At 34.9% G+C, this 17,656-nt stretch overlaps 2 protein-coding genes across 5 annotated transcripts; one reads left to right on the forward strand and one right to left on the reverse strand.

Annotated features, from left to right (window-relative positions):
* Positions 1–121: 121 nt before the first annotated feature.
* On the reverse strand, positions 122–5,394 carry LOC115976948 (RGS1-HXK1-interacting protein 1). Its single transcript, XM_031098524.1, has 8 exons — positions 5,114–5,394; positions 4,950–5,016; positions 4,727–4,804; positions 3,879–3,931; positions 3,401–3,537; positions 3,252–3,316; positions 780–838; positions 122–665 (listed from the first exon to the last, which is right to left on the reverse strand). Exons 1-8 carry the CDS (start codon positions 5,339–5,341, stop codon positions 576–578), a joined length of 777 nt encoding a protein of 258 aa, XP_030954384.1. The 5' UTR covers positions 5,342–5,394; the 3' UTR covers positions 122–575.
* A 3,292-nt stretch (positions 5,395–8,686) lies between these two features.
* Positions 8,687–15,922, forward strand: LOC115976957. 4 transcript variants are annotated; one of them, XM_031098557.1, is made up of 6 exons: positions 8,687–9,101; positions 9,209–9,402; positions 10,585–10,903; positions 12,982–13,077; positions 14,997–15,066; positions 15,160–15,922. In XM_031098557.1, exons 1-5 carry the CDS (start codon positions 8,700–8,702, stop codon positions 15,030–15,032), a joined length of 1,047 nt encoding a protein of 348 aa, XP_030954417.1. In that variant the 5' UTR covers positions 8,687–8,699; the 3' UTR covers positions 15,033–15,066; positions 15,160–15,922. The 4 variants fall into 4 exon arrangements, with proteins under 4 accessions (XP_030954417.1, XP_030954406.1, XP_030954426.1 ...); XM_031098546.1 differs by having other exon boundaries at positions 15,176–15,922; XM_031098566.1 differs by having other exon boundaries at positions 14,997–15,033; positions 15,176–15,922.
* The last annotated feature ends 1,734 nt before the right edge of the window (positions 15,923–17,656 follow it).

Raw genomic sequence — 17,656 nt, forward strand, 5'->3', positions numbered from 1 at the left:
GATGGAAGGAAAATGCACATGTACACATAATAATTTTCCTGTTTCTCAGTGTTTTTGTACTACTACTACTGAAGGAGGGAAGGATTCTGTCGTATTAAGCACATGTAAACCAATCACACCCTCAGACAAATTAATGTATCCGACTCCATTTCCCATGAATCTTAACTTTGTCATCTTCCCTTTCGGGATTACAAAATTTCGTGACTTGCACTATTCCTTGACACAGATCAGAAGTTGGCAGCCATTATAATCTCAAAGAAGTATTCAGTTGATACCTGCCAACTAAAATGATTATACTGGGAGAGGAAGAGGGGTAGTGACAAATTATCAAGCAGACTTATCCGCTGGTGTTTGTGTTCAACAATATAAAGTAACCAAGAAGTATAACAAACTAAGCCAACGGAAACCAAAATCGATTTTAACTATCAGAACTACGAATGTCAGAAAATGAAAGCCCCAACATCCTCCCTTATTACACATCTCCTTTCCTTTTGCATTACAGGGGTTGAATGAAGAAGAGAGGGAAAAAAAAAGGGAGCGAGAGGCAGGGTTCATCAAGATATTCTTCTTATTAATCACACAGGAACCCCCAAATCAGAAATCTTCATTATCCGTTTGTTTATTGCAGTCCTCTGCCGCTTCAGATGTGCTGTCATAGTAGCAACCTGGTTTTGAAGGGGGCAACAATTTCATTATGACAACTAATCATGATGTAATATAAATGTGGAAAAGCATTAGAAGAAAAATGACAGCATATATGAGGACAATGTTTGACTTGCCTCTGCTCGAAGTTTCAAAGCCTCCCTACCAGGGATTTCTCGCAGCCCATCCATCAAATCTAAAACAAAATGTAATAATAAATTAGTACACCACGTAGGATACAAGGAGCTCAAGGAATAAAAAGATTAAAGACAAAAGAAGTTTTCTATTAGGTTTTACTTTAAGGGGAGGCCTAATTTGAATACTTCATGTTTCTTGGAATTAGGCAGCCACTGCTTTGGAACCTTGCACTTTCTTAAGTTTCAAGCATCGTCTTTAATTTTAATAAGCTTTACTATCAGCTATAGTTATGGCCCATGGGTCCTATCATGAGTTCGCTTATTTCTTTCTCTTTCTCTCTTATTTACTTTAGTTATGAGACACAACCAGACCAAAACAGTGCCATTAATAACAACACCAATCAATCCACAAAAGAAAACGCAAAAGTTACTACACATTTTGCTACAAAATGTTTACAAACTAATGTGGCAATGAATGTGATTGCTAGACTTCAACATAATAAATGAATATTGGAGACACATTAGTTTGTAAGGGTTTTTACTCATCCATAAAATCCTAACTCAACATTCCATCACTTGAAAACCCAAAAGCTCCTAAGCTTTCAGTGTTGATCTTGGACTGCTGTTCACAGTTCTCACCACAGCCACCAAGACTTGCTTCCATACTTTTTTTGAACCCCAAGCCATAGCCATTTTGTTACACCATTAAAAGCACAAACCCCTTATATTTCTTTCTTAAACTTTTCCTGCCATTATCCTCTCTTCCCAGTAACCCCTCATAGAGCATCCTAATTTGCAGCTGCCTGAAAATTCCTGCACCTCCAATTTGACTTTTGAAATTATTCCAATTAGAGAACTTTTTAATCCTTAACCTTGTAATGGACAAATCCCAAAATCTAAAGCCACTATAAGCCAACCTATATTGAGCACAGCAAAACCTGAACTCCAAATAATAAGCCATCCTACATCAGCACCTTCAGCTAGTGCATTAAATATAAAACAAGTGAACATTATAAGCCATCCTACATCAGCACCTTCAGCTAGTGCATTAGATATAAAACAAGTGAACATTATACACCACATATTCCCAACATCAAGACCCCCCCCCCCCCCCTCCTCTCTCTTAAGAAACAGAAAAGGACCAGCAAAATCACCTAGAGAGAGAGGAAAAGAGGAACATATTAAAAAATGGTGATGAACCACTTTGCTCTCCTTTTGCACCATCTCACTCGCTACCTAGCTGAAGAAGATCACACGATAAATAAAAATCATTATCAAACAGCAATGTACTTGAACAGAATTTTTAGGTTTTTATTATTATCTTTTCTTTCCAAGATTTTTAAACATCTAAAAGTGGAAACTTACAAGGTCACAGTAAGAAAAAAGAACCTCTTCTGTCTTACTCATGGAAAGTTATTCTGTATTTTCCACTTTCCAACCATATATAAATCCCTCTTTTCAGTAACTAAGAACATGATATGGTGAAACCAGAAAGGTTTTTTAATAGGTAAGTCACACATGCACCCTCACCCTTCACCCATTCTTATTGGCGCAAGACAGAAGCCTCATTGGATTACAATACCAATTTTGATGTAGGATCTTTAGGAATTCAACGCTAAATTAGATTTCTTGATGAGATCTTGAAGGATTCTTGATTATTAGATGTTTAAGGGTTTAGGTGGATTTAGGTTATAAAAAGATTGGATCTTGAATGTTTTTCATGACTATTTGGTAAAAACAGTGAATAGAGTGAAAAATGAGTTTAGATAGGAGAAGGCAATCACACCCTCAAAACTTAAATAAGGTGTTGGATTTTTATAAAAATCAATCTCACTATTTCTTCCTTTTATTGAATACATAAAGACTTTTTTATAGGCCATTTTTGTTGTTACTCCTAGAGAGGTTAGGAATCCTAAATAACTTTTCCCTTGAAAGACAAGTACTCCCAATAATAGAGAAGCTCAATTAAGAATTTCTAAATTAAATAGAAAAAGAACTTATAACATAAAATAAGATTCATGGACTTTTGGTAAAGCCAAGGACAGCCCAGTCTAGAAATTCTGGAATTTACCAATTTGTCCCTATTCTAGTAAACTAAATTAAATCTGATCAAGAAACTTTCTAACATAAAGAAACTTAATAGTAAGACTAAATAAAAACTAAGGTAGTTTTTTAAAGGTGCCAAGAAAACCTCACATCAAAACTAGACCACAATTCTCGAATCTTTTGATATTTAATCTTACTTTTCCTTTAACTGTTTGCATCACTTATGGGAGAAGATTCAGTGTCATTTGAGCTAAAGGCCATTGGTGTAAATTTATCAAAAGCAAACCTTGAATAGGCTACAGACCAGAACACAGCACAAATTACAGCGCCAAGCTAAAGAAGAATGCCTGATGATGGTCCTACCACCTCATTAACCATAAAACAAAATGGAGGGGGAAAGGAAACAAGAGAGTCAAGAATGCATACCTGCAGCTTGAGTTTCAACCTTGTAGACTGATTTCGCAAGGCGTTGAATTTGACTTCCAGCATTCCTACACATATTACTTGGTGTCATCGGTTGCAATAGAAACAAAAATAGCCGTGTACTTATTTAAGGGTACTTAAATCACTTCTACCTGAGCTCAGTATGGCCGTATTTCATATCCTTTTCAGCGAGTTCTGCCCTTTCAAGCAATTTTTTGCTCTCCTTCTTCATTAGATCAACTGAAATATTAAAATCCTTTACATTCTTCTCTGCTTTAACAAACTGTGCCTGCATTTGTATTTGTAGCCCACCAATTAGTTAACCATAGACATATTTTCGTTAATGGTGGTATAGTAGGTATACCAAGTTATCGCTGCAAACCCCAAGATATTATTAATATTATTACAGCAAGGGATAAAAAAAACAGGGGGAAAGAATCCAAAGAAAGGAAAATGTATCAAAAGTTTAGAAGAATACAATCCTTAATATTGAAATACATGAAGCCTAGGACCAGGTTTCTGAGTACTAAACCAAGTTGCAATTGCAGATTATGTGGGGAGATACAGAAACAGTTATCTATAATATTCATAGGCAAAGGAAGCATCTATTCAAATTTAACAGAAAGACACCTCCTCACTTTGTAGTCGACTGAATGTATGACGAAACAAGAACCTTCTCGGACCTGCAAACAAGACAAAACTCTTAAGGATCGATTTAGATAAGATTTACAAGGCAACAGTAGTCTTGTCTACCCTTTAAAAAAATAAAAGAGTTATCTAGACTGATCAAGAGTTCGTTATTCAAGAAGACATGCAAGGAACCAGACATCACCTGAATAATGCACTTACATGCACGTACATAGGAGGTTCAACAATCCAATAATCAACAAACTAACAATACAGCTGATTACATTTTAGCTTAAATCTCTAACTTCACAAAGTATAAATATAACAGGGACAGGACAAGGGAAAAGTGCCAAAAGATATAACCACGTTTTAGTCTAAACAAAAGCACTAGAATCCGTTTAGCATAAAATTACAAGAATGAGGATTTTAAAAAAGACCTTATTGGATTGATTGTCACTTGTCAGCCATGGAAAATCTTTCTTTATTTTCTATTGTTGATTTATTAGATTTATGTAACTTTTGTAACTGATTGTTTACAATAGTATATTTCCTATATACTTGGTTGACTCGTTTTTCTCGATTTACACGATTGTATTACTTATCAAAAAAAGAGACCCCATTAAAGAGTGTAAATTAGGCAGGAAAAGTGTTCAGTAGAATCTGGCAGTTGCTTGTACAATTTCTCTAGTTTTGAAAGACCAAACATCAGTTTTAATTATATAAGTGGAATTATCAAACCCCACTAATAATTCAACATCCCTCCCTAGCCTTATTATGTTTGTTTGAATAGAGTATAATAAAGATGAATGAATGAAAGTAATAGTAAATAGCTGATAGTAGGTAGTAGCTACCTGGAAGAAGAATGAAAGCAGAGGTTAAGGCAATACCAGCAGCCTCAGCTGGATGTTCCCTCACACGCATTACCTCATCTGAAATCATCATCATCATCATCATCATCATGATTCATCAAGTGTTGTTAGTCATAGTTTAGTTAGATCAGATGGCCCAAATAAAATAAAACCCATTAATAAAAACGACCCAAATACTGATTATAGTTTAGAGAGTTGAGTTGACCTTTAATTTTGGAGACGAAAGCATCTTCATAGCTTCTGTACTGAGATAAAGCATGTGGTACAAAGTCCTGTAACACCATTGATGACCCGTATTTGTTTTTTCAAATTGCTTGGCTTAAAGAGAGTGAATTGTGAAAGTAAAATATGGGTAAAGCGGGAAGCGACCTGTAAGGTACGGAGATGAGTGGAAGAGTTGTGTTGGAGAGAACGAGTGGATTCGATCACAGTGCGTTGCAGATCCTCTGCCATTGATGCTATTGATGTTGAAGAAGAAGATGATGATGATTCAGATGATGATAAAGCTTCCTTCTTTTGCTGCTGCTCTGAAGAATCTGATACTGATACTGGTGCTGAAGCCGAAGCTTCTTCACCACTCGACGCCGTCTCTGCCATTTCTTCTTCTCTTTTGGTTTTGCTTTGTTTTGTTTTTTTGCATGAGCTTTCTGTTTTCTTCGTTTGGTGATTATAGTTGAGCCTCTAGGCCCTGTAATAAGTATAAGCCCATCAAATATCCACATTGAGCCCATATTTTTGGAATTTGGGCTTTAGACAAGCCCAAGTTGGAACCATGTAGTCCATTAAGGAGAAACCTTTAATTTAAGGGTTTTTACAATGTGCTATTATTTAAGTGTAGTGGTCTTGATCATGATTCATGAAACATCTAAACCCAACCCGACTCGACCATTCCATGTGAGTTGGATTGCATTGGGTTGGGCCAACCTATGCACATCCCTACTTATGTCTTTTACTAAATTATAATTTATTTTTATTATTATTTTTTTTTTGGATACAATGAAAATTATTACAATATTTGGATTAAATGAATATGGTTGCAAGGCCCACTCACTCCCATGAGAGCACATGAAAAAAGACAGAATAGTGCAGTAGACCTATGCATCCACTCACTCCATCAAAAGAAAGAAATAGAATCCTGATGGGACAAGTATTTCCCTTCTTACTCCACTACACAAATGAGTAGTAGGAAAGAACCCTAGCTTCTATTGATGGGACTGACGAACTCTTTTTCCTTGGACGACCTCATCAAATACATTCATCCACCTCGACACGGCATGGACAAAGGTAGGCAAGTCATTAATAAGAGAATTCAATATTTCGGACAGTTACCAATTAGCTGTCAGACCGTTGGAAGCTCATCAAAACTCGCATTAATAAGCCCTAAGGCATTACAGGAAGAGCACTAAAGCCACAATTAAGGCCCCAACAGCTAGAAACTATGAAGCTACATATACACACTCATTAGAAACAAACAAGGTACATAGATTCACCCAAAAATACTCTTACATAGATACTCTAATATTCAGAACTTTCTTATTTTCTCTCAACAAGCTTCTATACACTAACTTTGGCATCAGAAACGTTGTAGCATGCACCACACTAGTGACCACCTTAGGAGAGACTTTGTCCTACGATTGCAGGAATAATGACGAAGACTCAACTCCATTTGGACAAACCAACAAGACTAACGATTTACGCATCATCATTTATAAATAGGTTATCTCCCCTATCACAATGAGGGACAAAAATTAAAGAGAAAAGAGAGTGTGTGAAGTGTAAATATCAACTTGTAACTACTTTCATCGGTTGACCCTTTTATTGAGGATTTTCTTCCCATAATCTTTAAATTAATTGTAACAATCATTGCTGCTATTCCTTAGCATTTTTTACTCACACACAAGTGATAAGTGATATGGGTTTAAATCCAACTTGCACCAAAAAAATCATCCTTAAATGATAAAAAAATTAGTAATCATTATGAGGCTGCCATAAGTCTTAAATTTTAAATCCTATTGTAAGAAAAAAAATCAAACAAACGAGTACTATTGACAACTTTGCCTATTCTCTAATCTTCTATTCAACTTTCAATTTCTAGAATTTTGATAACTATGGTTCAAAATTACCTCTAAATTTCATTCTAAATCATCCAGATAAAAACCAACAAAAAGTCTTGCACTAGATTACCACCCCTACTTTCATGATATCTCAAAACATTATGTTCCTACTTACTACACCTTTTTTTTTTAAATTATTATATATAAGAGCATCCCCATCAGTATGTGCAAAAAAATTTCTATTTTACACATCTAAAACCTACTTTTTCTATATTACACATCCATTTTTACAAAACACCCACATCAGTTTATCTATTCTACACATTTATTCAATAAAATATTCATTATTTTACATTTTTTTTATTATTTTCTCACTCATGGCCTCTCTCTCTCTCTCTCTCTCTCTCAGACCCAACCACCATCATCATCACCCAGCCACCGTCAAGCTGAAACCCAGATTTGTTTACTTGCTTTGTGCTTTTTTTTGTTTCTCATTCTCATGGTTGATCGAAGTTGAAACCCAGACCCATTCAACCTAAAACCCAAGGTTGATCGGAGCGAAGGTTGCGAAGGTTGATTAGACCCATTCCTTTGTTGTGGCTGCGAATGTTGATCAAACTCGAAACCTAAATGCTTGAAGAAAGAAGAGCTTACAGATGAGTGGTTGAAGCAGAGAGTCAATGAGGAGTAATAGAGAGAGAAGGAAAAAGAAGCAAAGACAAGAGGGAGAAAAAATGAGAAAAACGGAGACCAACCAGAGACAAGAGAGAGAGAGAAAATTAATAAAATAATACATGGATGAGCTACAATAACTGTGCATATATGCACGATTACAGTAGCAATTATGCATAAATACACAATTTTACACAAGCTGATGTAGTGTTTTTTTAGGGCCAAAATGTGTTAAATGAGTAAATTTTTCTATTTTACAAAATTATACACAAGCTAATGTGGTTGCTCTAATGGCGCTAACTAGTTACTACACATGAGTTAAAAAAAGGTGCAACAAGTAGCATAATAAGAACTTAAGAAGATCAATTGTACCTACAATTTATTAACATCATTTTATGGTGTAGATAAAAAAAAAGGGTGTGTCACTTGAAGAAACTAGTCACTAAAATGCCACTTGTTTCTTCAGTCTTCACATGCATGTGACTGTACACTTTTATTATTGATTTGGCCAACTTAATGTCACTGTGCACTTGATGGTATTGGTCCAAGGTCAAGTCACGAGTATATGCTCAATCTCCTAGCAAACAAGACAGAGTATATGCTCTTTAGTCTTTTCAATTCAAAAACTCATCTGTGTAGCCATGTGTTTCACTTTCATATCTAACGGTCAAAGTTAATTACCATTCTTCGTATCACTTAAGCCGGGCTAAATAACTTAAATTACAAGTTACAAACATACACTATTTATACATACTTTAATCATTACATTAAATTTAAGCCTTAATTGCAGGATGAAGTTGACAGATTAAACTCATTAAAAAAGAGAAACTTTCCAACTATCAAATTTTCACAATAAATTTCAAGTGTCAAGTTATTATTTGCTGTATTAGTGGACAAGAAAATAATTTCAGTAGTGAATTCTTGTTAAAAATCCATAACAATACGATACTTAGAATTTAAGTATTATGAAAATATTGTTAACAAAATACTTCTCTTAAAAAATCATTCAACCATAACATGCCTAAACAATAAAGAAAAAAAAACTATCAAAAAAGAAAAAAGAAGAAGAAGGAAATAAAAAAATAAAAGGGAAAAAGGAAAGTTAGTTTAGAGAAAGAACAAAATGATTAAAAAAATCATTCAACCATAACATGCCTAAACAATAAAGGAAAAAAAAGAGAGAAGGAAATAAAAAAGGAAAAAGTTGGTTTAGAGAAAGAACAAAATGAATGAATGAAAAACAATCAAAACAGAGCAAAGAAAAAAAAAACGCATTTGGGGGTTGTTTCAAGTTCCCATCGCTCACTAAAGCAAAGCAGTTAAAAATAAAAACCCCCCCAAGAAAAAGCCAGAGGCAGAGTCATATATATACATACATGTTGTTGTTATTGTTAATTTGGTTTGGTATTTCTTCTTCTTCTTCTTCTTCTTCTTCTTCCTCCCGCCAAAACCAACACTTTTTCGATTCCGACTACTCTGTTTGGATTGGAACTTCGATAAACAGCAAAGGCGGTGGGTGGGTGAGGCATATGATGCTTTGTTGTTGTCCTTCTTTCAGAGAGCAATTACTGCCTTTCCTTCGCGATTACGACCGGCTTCAATCTTTCGCCGTCGTCCTCATCTACATTCAGGTCAATTTTTCTCGGTACCCAAACACTTATTTAGGGTTTCTTTCTTTCTTGATTAATTTATTAAAAATTTGATTTTTATAACAATGTTGAAATTAAAAAAAGCGCAGATTGGGTGCGCGTTGATTGGATCTCTGGGAGCATTGTACAACGGGGTTTTGCTGATAAATCTGGGGATAGCATTGTTCGCTTTGGTGGCCATTGAGAGTAGCAGTCAGAAACTTGGGCGTACCTATGCTGTTCTTCTCTTCTGTGCTCTGCTTCTCGATATTACTTGGTTCATCCTCTTCACTCACGAGATTTGGTCTCTCCTTTCTTTTTTTAATTACCCATTTTTTTCATTTTCTACCACATTGCAATGTTCATTTCTGTTTGTAATCTTATACGCATTTCAATTTGTGCAATTTCAAATTTGGTTTCTTTAAAAAGAAAGGGAAAGAAAAAGTAGTAATTAGTAGTACAAAATTTTGAGCAGATTAGCTTAGTCTTTGTTGAGCTGTCACTTTAATTGTTAATGGATTCCTTGCTAGGATGCATGGACACTTCATTTGGGGTGTCATAACTGTGTCGTAACGGTGTCCTATCGCCATATCTTAATGGTACCCATGTCTGTGTCAGTGTCCGTGCATCCTAGATTCCTTGTGCAATCGTTGAGGAAGCTTTAAAAGGGTCCTACCTGCATTGGGAAATAGTAAAACATGATAAAACCATTGACTTTTGACTGAAAATGGTTCAGCTCCTTATAAAAAGTCAACTGACTGCATTGTAAAATTCCACCTTAATGGGTGCACAAGGGCAGCCATTAATGGGACCCTTTATTATTTAGGGACTTAGATATGGTTTTGTAGGTGTTGTACCATAGGTTCACTATTTGAACTCAACCACATGTTTGTATTGGCCAATACAACAAAAATAGTTTATCTTTTTAAAGAACATTTAAATTCAACCATGTGGTTTGTTGGCTAATGCAAGCACATGGTTGAATTTAATTGGGGAATTTAAAGTTTAGCATGTAAGGAACTATACCTTAGTTTTAGCCAATTATTTATTATTATAGATATGGAGAAACATTGTTGTTGTCGTCATCATCAAATTGCTTTGTTAGCCCGCAATATATACCAATGTTTTTAGAAGATCAGTTTATTCAAATTCTACGTACAAAATTTTGCATTTGTTTGGACAAGTCTTCTAGGTTCTGTCTATTACATTAAGCAATCTTTTACATAGCTGTGGCCTCCCAAAAAACTAATATTTGATTTCATTGTGTAAGCATTCGCTCATGCAGCAGCACGTGGTTGTTTCTACTGTCTACATCTTCACATGTTGGCACAAAATCTAGTTGCAAAATAATTTTAGAATCCTAGTAGTCTGTGTTTAAATGTACCATTATGTGTGTGTGTGACTGTGAGTGTTTGTTATATTGTGATTAAGTGATGGTAATGGCTATACTGATCTCTCACCTGGTGGAAATTGTATGTGTATGCAGGGACATTTCTTCTGACAATTATGGGACATTCGTAATCTTTTCAGTAAAACTCACTCTGGTAATGCAAATCATTGGGTTTACTGTAAGGTTGTCGTCCTCGTTGTTATGGATTCAGATTTACAGGTTGGGAGTTTCATATGTAGACACTACAGGTTCTAGAGAAGCAGATTTTGATTTAAGAAATAGTTTTCTGAGTCCTGCAACTCCTGCTGTAGTTAGAGAACCCTCAGATTCTGATGACATTTTGGGAGGCTCTATCTATGATCCTGCTTATTTCTCAACCCTCTTTGAAGGTCAAGAAAATAGATGTTCACATGGGGTAGGGTATTCTTCACCTTCACACAATCAAATACCTATTTGAGTTTTCTTGGATAACATTTATGTGTTTACTCATTGTGTTTGTGCATACATGCATACTTGTATTTGTATAAAATTTGGATATAGCTAGTGATTTCAATTTCTATTAAAAAATAGAATAGGGTAGAACTATTATAAAAAATAACAGGAAAAGTAAAACAAGTTACTAGATTTAAATGCTATTGATTACCCAAGAAACAAGTTACTAGATTTAAATGCTATTGATTACACAAGTGTATCACTTGACCCATATGAGTATGCATCTTAAGTTATTTAATTAGTTGAGAAGGCCTTATGGAAAGTGTAGTCTTCTGTTTATAAATGATTTCATCGATTTCTATGGATAAGAATTTTGGTATCCTTCAAAGGATCTGATTATGATTTATTAAACTTATTCTTTACTAGTCAAGCAAAGACTTCAAAATTCACACATCAATTGTATAACTTGATGGTAGATACTGAAATTTCCATGTTCCCACTCTACCTGGATTCTGGGTCCTTGTTTTTTACAACAACCAAGCCTTGGTTTTCAGAATTTTGGGATTGGTTACGGATCCTCAATTAGGTGGCCACATGTATCCATTCTCATCATTATATTCTATCCAAAGTCATACCCTTTATTGCCTCCTTAATTGACATGTTTTTATTACTACTAATTTTATTTTAGGTCTTCTACCTATTTTTGTTCCCTCGACTTGAATTAACTCACTCTTCCACACTGATGCATTAATCGCTCTCCTTTGCATAGTGCTAAACTATTACAAGCGACTCTCCCCCATCTTTTGATCAATAGGGGTCCCTCCTATCTTCAAGCGTCTACCCTCATTTTGAATCCTAACTTTTCTTGTATTTTTACTTATCCATCTTAATATTCTCATTTCAGTTACACTTATTTTATGAACATATTACTTCTTAACAGTCTAACACTCAGTACTATAGAGCATAGCTAATCTTACTACAATCCTATAATATTACACCAAGCACAATTCAATTCGCAACCCTCCTCCTTTTTCCAGGTTTGGGCTAGGGACAGACTATAAACAAAAATATATGACACTAAGAATAGACAAAGGTGAAGTTATTCTGGGTTCTTGTTTTTAGAACTAAAAATTATTAAATAGCCCACCTTTATTGATTTGTTTTGATGTCTAATGGCAAGATATAAGTTGCTTGCCTGAGGGAGGATAAAGGAGAAGAGTTTGATGAACTATAGAGGTAGTGAGTGATTTTTGCCACTGGATGGAGTGATACTGTCTTCTTGTTGTTAGCTTCTCCACCCTATTTCAACCAGCTGATAAGGTGCCAGGCACTAATCTTTCTAGTGAAGCTTATAGTAAAAAAGCCAATGAAGCTTTTATTGCTTGGGTAGGCTGGTAGGGTAAGCCATATTTTGTGATACCTAGAGCTCTAATATTATTCATCACCATTGAAGTAATTCCTTCAAGTTAATTCACTCTAGGCCCATGTGTATTTATCCCCCGCACCCCCCCCCCCCCCCCCCCCCCCCCAACCCTACCCCACCCAAAGAGTTGATCCACTCCTTACTGGCAGTGCCCTTGGGGATAAAGATGAATAAACTACGTTGACACCATCTGAAGTTCTCCACAAAGGGTCATAAACACTCATTATTTTGTAAGTGTGGGATAAAGTTATTTTAAAACCTGACTTATTAAAAAAAAAGTTATTTTAAAACCTGGTTGAGTATTTGGAGGGATGTTACCGTCATGCTAGTTATGAGGATCTGTGTTTGTACTCTGCTATCTTTGTTTTATTATAGTTTAATATCCTATAGATCGTATGCAGGTATCCCTAGCTATCTTCTGCTATGATGTAATGATTGAAACGGCTACTGTTATTTAGGAGTTTTGCTTTATGTTGTTTCCTATGTTTATAAGCCAATTCCAAAATTGAGAATTTGGGATTAAGGCTTAGTTGAGCTAAGTTGTGTTGTTTTCTATGTTCAGTTTATTCTGAGCCCTTTGATCTCATCACTTATGTATATGATATTACTTTGCATCTCTTTCTGTTATTTGTTTGTAGGGTCGAAACCGTGGTATTAAAGACAATGGGTCTACTTCTGCTTCTGAATCTCCTCTGTTGAAACCATCTGTAAGCAGATCATTTCAGGCTGTAGAAGTAAGTATCTGTTAATGCTTTTTTTTCCCTTCTCATTTTCTATGGGCCTATTCTGAAATCATCAGTCTTTATAAGTATAATCAAATTTTTTTACTGATTATCTACATTAGGAGTGTTATTCATCAGTCTGTAGAGAATAGAGGACACTCAGCACACTGACTAACCTGAACTCAGTTGTTTGTTGAAGTAATAGGTTAAAATAAGACTGGGTCTAGAACAATTATCTGGCTTTTTAACATATTTTTGTTTGGTTCGATGTATTTATTGAATATGTGTAGTGCTTCATGTTACTGTACCTGTTGTTAGTTTCAAGGTTAATATTATTTTCTTAGTTCTTACCATTTTAGTTCACAAAAATTCTGACTGAATGACCTGAAACTTCAGATGCATCTTTTTTTTTTGGGGGTGTCATCCCTATTTGGCAGTTTTGAAGGCATATCTAGATTTCAGGGCAATATTGTGTCTAGTTTGGCTTGCGTTTTGAGATTACAATTACTGTGACAATAATAAAATGCAGCTATTATCCTAATTAATGATCTGTTTAAATGATTATGTAGAATTTTAAGTGTTAGATTTAATGAATTATGAATTGTCTTTGTTCTTTCAGTTTAGCACAACCGCTAGTTCTATTGTTTTCAAAGTGCTAATAATGCGTTTGCATTTTGAAGGGGTTGCATGAGAAATGAAATGTTTGCCCATTTTGTATGAGTTGTTTACTCATTCAGTCTGGAACATATAAAATTTTGATTCCCTGAACTAGTTGTTGATGTTTCTTCAATCTTATTTTAAATTTCAAGTAAATAAAAATCACAAAAGTGTGAAGAAGAGTAGTTTGCTCTGGCCATGAGCTGAATAAGCACACCCACATGGTAATAGATTCTCAACATAAAACAACTTTATGTATATCTGTTCCCATTTTCTATATCAGTTGTCGTTTTTTATGTGTGTTTAGATTAACTTTTTTCTGATTTGCTAAAGTGGGCAAGAGTACAGCTGTATGTAGAAAAAGTAAGGCTTCGAAAACTTGTGCACAAAAAATTAGTCAATAATCTAAAAGAAATAAGCTAATCCAAACAATAGTTAATATGATTCCTGACTCAAAACTGACTCCACATGAATGGTTGTCAATTTTATTTGCAACTGTGTGCTATTATTTCCATGGACAACTTGTATGTTATTAAACAAAAAACATGGTCCTTTAGGTTCTTCAGGTTTCTTGTGTTAAAAAGAAAAAGGTTCTTCTGGTTTCAGAGATCATATTCATGTTCTTTCCTGCTGCATCTGCTGTTTTCCTTGTCCAATCATCAAGAAATTTGAAAAAAATTATCATCTTTCTTTTGTCATTTTGTAAATCTGAATTTCATGCATTTGTTTTTTGTTCTTTCTTTCTCTTGTTCTCTCTTTCAACTCTTTCGTAGAGATCTTGTTCACCCATTTAGCCACAGGGTTACTAGGTTATATAGGTTTATTTTCTGCTCTTTTATACCTCTTGAAGTTTATACTGCAGATGTTATCTTCTGGGGAACTCATTCATCTCTTATGGATCATTTATGGGATTGGTCCATGTATTACTGTTGATTATGTGATTGCGCAGTTCACTTGGGTTGATTATGTGATTGCAATTGTTTTCAGACTTGACTTACATGCATGAATTTTCAACAAGATAATTTTTTTTTATATGTCAATAATTGGGGGTGGGGGGATTTGAACACTGGATGGAGGTGTTAGTTAAGCTATGAGGCTCTTGGCAATTTTTGACAATATAATTATAAAATTATGGATGTTGTCATGTTATCTTCACATATATTATCTTTATGATTATACTAATATAAAAAAATATTATCTTTCTGATTATATGCATTCAGTCAAATAGAATGTAAATTCTGCTACTTGTTCTCAACTTGATATCTTCCTTGCAGGATGATATTTCAGCTGGCCTGACTCAATTGGTTTGAAGTTGAGTACAGTATCCATGAAAATTTTTCCTTGGTATCCACTCTCCGTAATTATTGTTTTGAGGTTTCTTCTGCTTAATGCGGCCAAGACTATGTGGGAGTAAGTTTTGTACAATCACAATTTTAGACATTTTTTTTCCCAGGGTAGAAGTGCTGCTGGTCAAAGCGAAAGGAGAACCCATGTCCAGTATATTCTGTGAGTGTGACAATGTCAAAAGGTTTTGCCATTTGAGAGCTGTATTTGACTTCATGTTATGAGTTTTAATCCTGCCAAACCCATTCTGGCAAATCCTTCAAAGGTTTGGATCAGGATTCAAGACTGACTTGCATATGGGTGTACTTTCCTGGCCATGCGGTCATATTGGCATGTCAGCTACACCTAGGCAGTGCAGTTTAGCTCACAATGAACTCTGATTTGCCTGGGTGGGTTCACCAATGTGGCGGAGTTCAGCAACCCCAGTCAGTGGCATTTTGTTCCCCAAGTCACATTGGTAGACCCTTCAGAATCTAGTGGCTTTTATTCTTTCTTTTGTTTTGTTTTCTTTTTATTTTCATTTTTGGTGGGTTTGACAGCCTGTCCATGCCAAGATGCGTGAAATATATCTGCATATTTTCATAGAGGATGGTTACATCCATCTAATGTTGTTTATTTATTCATTCAATTATTGCCCATAAGATCAGAATCTAAAGAAGAAAAAACTTGAAGATCAGAGAACGAAGAAAAAATTCAAATTTCAATCGGATGTAGTCTTCAACCTGTAGAGTATATAGAGGATAATGAAGAGACCTTCCTTAATTACTTAGGTGGCTAAGTATTTTATTTCTACTGCTATGGTATTGTACTGTTGTCTATAATGCCAATGCACAAGCAACTATGGTATGCTTTTGGATGGTTTATGTTATTATGTATGAGAAAACTGGAACCAACCAATGCAAAAAACCAATGCATGGGTAACCGAGCAACTCAGACTGAGAATGTAAAGTAGTAATTTGGCAATAGTAAAATGTTAATGCTTTAGTAATTTAAGAATTAAAGCAAGGAGACACATTCCTCACAGGGAATCATTGATATATTTCATGTTACTTTTCTCCCCTGCATAAAATCACCCAAGTCGTACATCTTTCTTTGCCTGTCAAGCACTTAAAGGCTCCCTTCCGTAGCAGAAGGTAATTTCAATTTTTTTGCTACAAAATTGTAATTTGAAGATCTTATTACTACAATAGTTTGTGGCGGTAATACAAAAACAATACATTGGTTGTCTTGATTTTTTAGTGGATTGATTATAAAATGGAGGAGAATGGACGATTTCATTCCATCCGTCAATAGGCAACTGGTAGTTTTCAACCTGAAGGAATCGAGTCGAGTGAGGCTTCAACCACTATTCCGAGATTGACTAAACTATGAGCACCCGTGCCTTTTATATTTTTGGGACCCTAACCATTTCACTTTTAGCATAATTTTATATATAAAATGGGCTTGAATTGCGTCTTGTGATCATGTGACAACACGTGTTTTAAATGATCAGGTGACAATCTCATATTATGTTTATGACTAAAACCTTATTTGTGCATCAAAAAAAAAAAAAAATTTTTTTTATTTGTATGGAATATTCTTACATAGTTCATAGCAACGCTCTGGGCTCTCACATGGTGGCTGCGCCCCATGGTGAGTCCCACGTTTGGGGCCCACCCCTTATGTGAGAGCTTGATTATGATGCACAAATACGGGTATGTTTGTGGATACGATACGATGATATGGGCAATTTTTCAACAACAAAAAATATGGTACAACAGATAAGACATCATTATGATGTGGTTATAACACCCCAAATGAAATATTTGTACTTCTTGAGAGTCTAAGTATGTGTTTGTTTAGCAACGCGTCTGTGTTTTTTGGTTGGTCCCATGGCATTGTTCATGGACTAGTCAAAGCACAAAAACGCGTAAACAGTAGCAAGTGAACAATGTTTTGTTTTTTAATTAATATTTTGCTATAATGTTTTCAACAATAAATTTTCAGTTTTTAGCAAATAAGCAGTATCTAAACTGACCCTAATACTCCAAAGTTACCTAAGTTTTTTCCTATTCATATAAAAGTATATATATGAAAGCTCATGAAATTCCACTGCAATAAAGTGGTTGGAAATGTCAAGAAGTGTTAATTTGAGTACTATCACTTGGCAAGAGATAAGAGATGGGTTGTTGAAGTAATGTCAATGTCTCAAATAAATAACGGGGTCCAGACTATAGGTTGTTGAAGTAATTTTTTCAAATGGAGAACGGGGTCCAGACTTAAAAAAAAAAGGAGGCAACAAGTAGGGAGGTTCCGCGTGGTCACCACAAAACCATATTATGAGCTCCATTGGACATGTTCACCTAAAGAAGGAGACAAGATTTAGAAGGACTAAAAAAAAAAGTGTCCTTCGGAGAAATCAAGATAATTAAATTAATTAATTAATTTTTTTATAGAAAATTAATTAATTAATTAAAGAAAAATACCTAAAAAAAAAAGTGCCCCATATTTATTTAACCTTAACTCTATTGATTTGTCAGCCAGGTTACGATAAAATGCCGGACGGCAAAAGCATAGCAATTTACATGGCGTTTATTGTATTGTATTTTAT

This window comes from Quercus lobata, chromosome 1 (assembly GCF_001633185.2).
Source record: "Quercus lobata isolate SW786 chromosome 1, ValleyOak3.0 Primary Assembly, whole genome shotgun sequence".
NCBI classification, from domain to species: domain Eukaryota; kingdom Viridiplantae; phylum Streptophyta; class Magnoliopsida; order Fagales; family Fagaceae; genus Quercus; species Quercus lobata.

Excerpts from the sequence above, each read along its gene's own strand:
- LOC115976948 (XM_031098524.1), bottom strand. The coding sequence starts at position 5,341 with ATGGCAGAGACGGCGTCGAGTGGTGAAGAAGCTTCGGCTTCAGCACCA. Across the intron at positions 4,805-4,949 it reads TTTCGTCTCCAAAATTAAAG|ATGAGGTAATGCGTGTGAGG; the intron begins GTCAACTCAACT and ends TGATGATTTCAG. Across the intron at positions 666-779 it reads CTTTGAAACTTCGAGCAGAG|GTTGCTACTATGACAGCACA; the intron begins GCAAGTCAAACA and ends CTTCAAAACCAG.
- LOC115976957 (XM_031098536.1), top strand. The coding sequence starts at position 8,700 with ATGAATGAAAAACAATCAAAACAGAGCAAAGAAAAAAAAAACGCATTT. Across the intron at positions 9,403-10,584 it reads CTCTTCACTCACGAGATTTG|GGACATTTCTTCTGACAATT; the intron begins GTCTCTCCTTTC and ends ATGTGTATGCAG. Across the intron at positions 13,078-14,996 it reads GATCATTTCAGGCTGTAGAA|GATGATATTTCAGCTGGCCT; the intron begins GTAAGTATCTGT and ends TCTTCCTTGCAG.